Genomic DNA, 1848 nt, shown 5'->3' on the forward strand with positions numbered 1-1848 from the left:
CAACTTTAAAATCTGTCCATGTTGGGACTATCCTTCAGGGAGAGGAGGTAGGCAATAAAATGGTAAAATATCATCTTACAGATTTTCTTCATGTTTTATATTGTGATGTTTTCATTTATAATTTTTGTTTAGACCAAGTATTTCCCAAATGGGTCAAAGTAAATAAAAGAATATACATTTAATTCTTTCTAATATCATTACTGTCTGGTAAAAATAAATCCTTTAATTAAAAATCAAATAATGGATTTGAATGTGTTTTAGCTGAACCACACAGGAAGAACAAAATGGATGGAGGACAAAGTATTTTTGTTCAATTTCTATCATATATCATTGTAGCAACTTTCATCTCTAGAGATGAATAATGCCTTTGCAATTAAAAAAAAAAAAAGAGATAAAAGCTTTTTGTTATGTAAGACAGCAAAATAGGTATGTTCCAGTATTACATGTGAGAAGCTAACAATAATGCATGTCTGCTTTGATAAAAGGCTGATATAGTAATGACACTTAAAAGAAAAAGGTTGTTACCTAAGTAGAAATTGGTATACAAATGTGGAAAGAAAGGGTTGTGAAAAACGGACTAAACTCCCTCCCTTTCTCTTTATCTTTACGTGTATGTTTGTGCTCATTTTCTTTTTTCATGCAGGTGATAGAGAAGTACCTGCTTAAAAACCATGGCAAGACCCACACTCAGTATTCACTAGAATTGCTGGAGTTGTTTGAATGCAAGAAGAAAAGTGAATACGACAGATTCAAGGATGTTGGGAATAACATGTTGTTATGGCACGGCTCCCGACTCTCCAACTGGGCTGGAATTCTGAGCCAAGGTCTGAGGATAGCGCCTCCAGAGGCTCCTTCTACTGGATACATGGTAAGATTGTAGTGTTATTATAGACCAATGAATAAGATTAGATTCTATCCCACCCATCCTTTCATCATTATAGTTTCTATTGCACTGTGAATACCACTTGATTTCATTTCATTTTACCACTTTGAGATTCATTTTCTCTTCTATGACAGTTTGGCAAAGGCATCTATTTTGCTGACATGGCGAGCAAAAGTGCCAATTACTGCTGGGCAACACAGAGGAGTGATGTTGGCCTGTTGTTATTGTCAGAAGTCTCACTAGGAAAGACAAATGACTTGCTTGATGCAGACTATAATGCCAACAAACTCCCCAGTGGTTGTCACTCGGTCAAGGGCTGTGGGAAATTTGTACCACCAAGCAAGAACTTCACAAAGTTGTAAGTATTTTTCAGACTAATACTGAAATAAAGAGTTGGATTTAGTTTAGAGAAAAAAAATTATCATAGATATTATGATATATTGTTAATGTTGATAGTTACTCTACTTTGTTTATCATTAGCCTTAATGGTAGTGCTTGAATTGTTAAGAGTATTAAAAGGACTTTGATAAAACAATTCTATATTTTATCTTTTCAGATCTGATGGAACAGTGGTACCATTGGGACCTGCTGTGAATTCAGGGGTAAACAACCCCACAGGTTACACACTCATGTACAATGAATTCATAGTATATAATCCAGCACAAGTCCGTACAAGGTTCCTGTTAAAGGTGAAATTCCACTTCAGGTAGACTGTTAAGCGCGTTTAACTGAAAATGAAGGTGATGAATGTAACCACTTGTTAGTGATATATGTTAAAGGAAAGGGTAGAAACATTCTGTAGGATCACTGTATTACTTAATGGAAGGTCCCTTTTGTATGAGGTCTTCTTATAATAAGATTTTTCTTAATTGTGAGTACGTTGTTGATTGTATGTTACACCAATTTTGCAAAAATAGAGGTTATTTTCATAAAGTTTGCAATGTTTTCAGCATATTGAGATCTTT

General features: G+C 34.5%; 1 protein-coding gene across 3 annotated transcripts in view; it reads left to right on the top strand.

The window, feature by feature from the left end:
- Positions 1–1848, top strand: part of LOC119589135 (poly [ADP-ribose] polymerase 2-like) — a 14024-nt gene extending 12176 nt beyond the window's left edge. For all 3 annotated transcript variants that reach the window (XM_037937710.1, XM_037937709.1, XM_037937712.1), the window contains exons 8-10: positions 644–868; positions 1018–1241; positions 1440–1848. In XM_037937710.1, the coding sequence (XP_037793638.1) occupies positions 644–868; positions 1018–1241; positions 1440–1593 (603 nt within the window). In that variant the 3' untranslated portion in view covers positions 1594–1848. The remainder of the gene's footprint in view (positions 1–643; positions 869–1017; positions 1242–1439) is intronic.

Source organism: Penaeus monodon, chromosome 25 (genome assembly GCF_015228065.2).
Source record: "Penaeus monodon isolate SGIC_2016 chromosome 25, NSTDA_Pmon_1, whole genome shotgun sequence".
NCBI lineage: Eukaryota > Metazoa > Arthropoda > Malacostraca > Decapoda > Penaeidae > Penaeus > Penaeus monodon.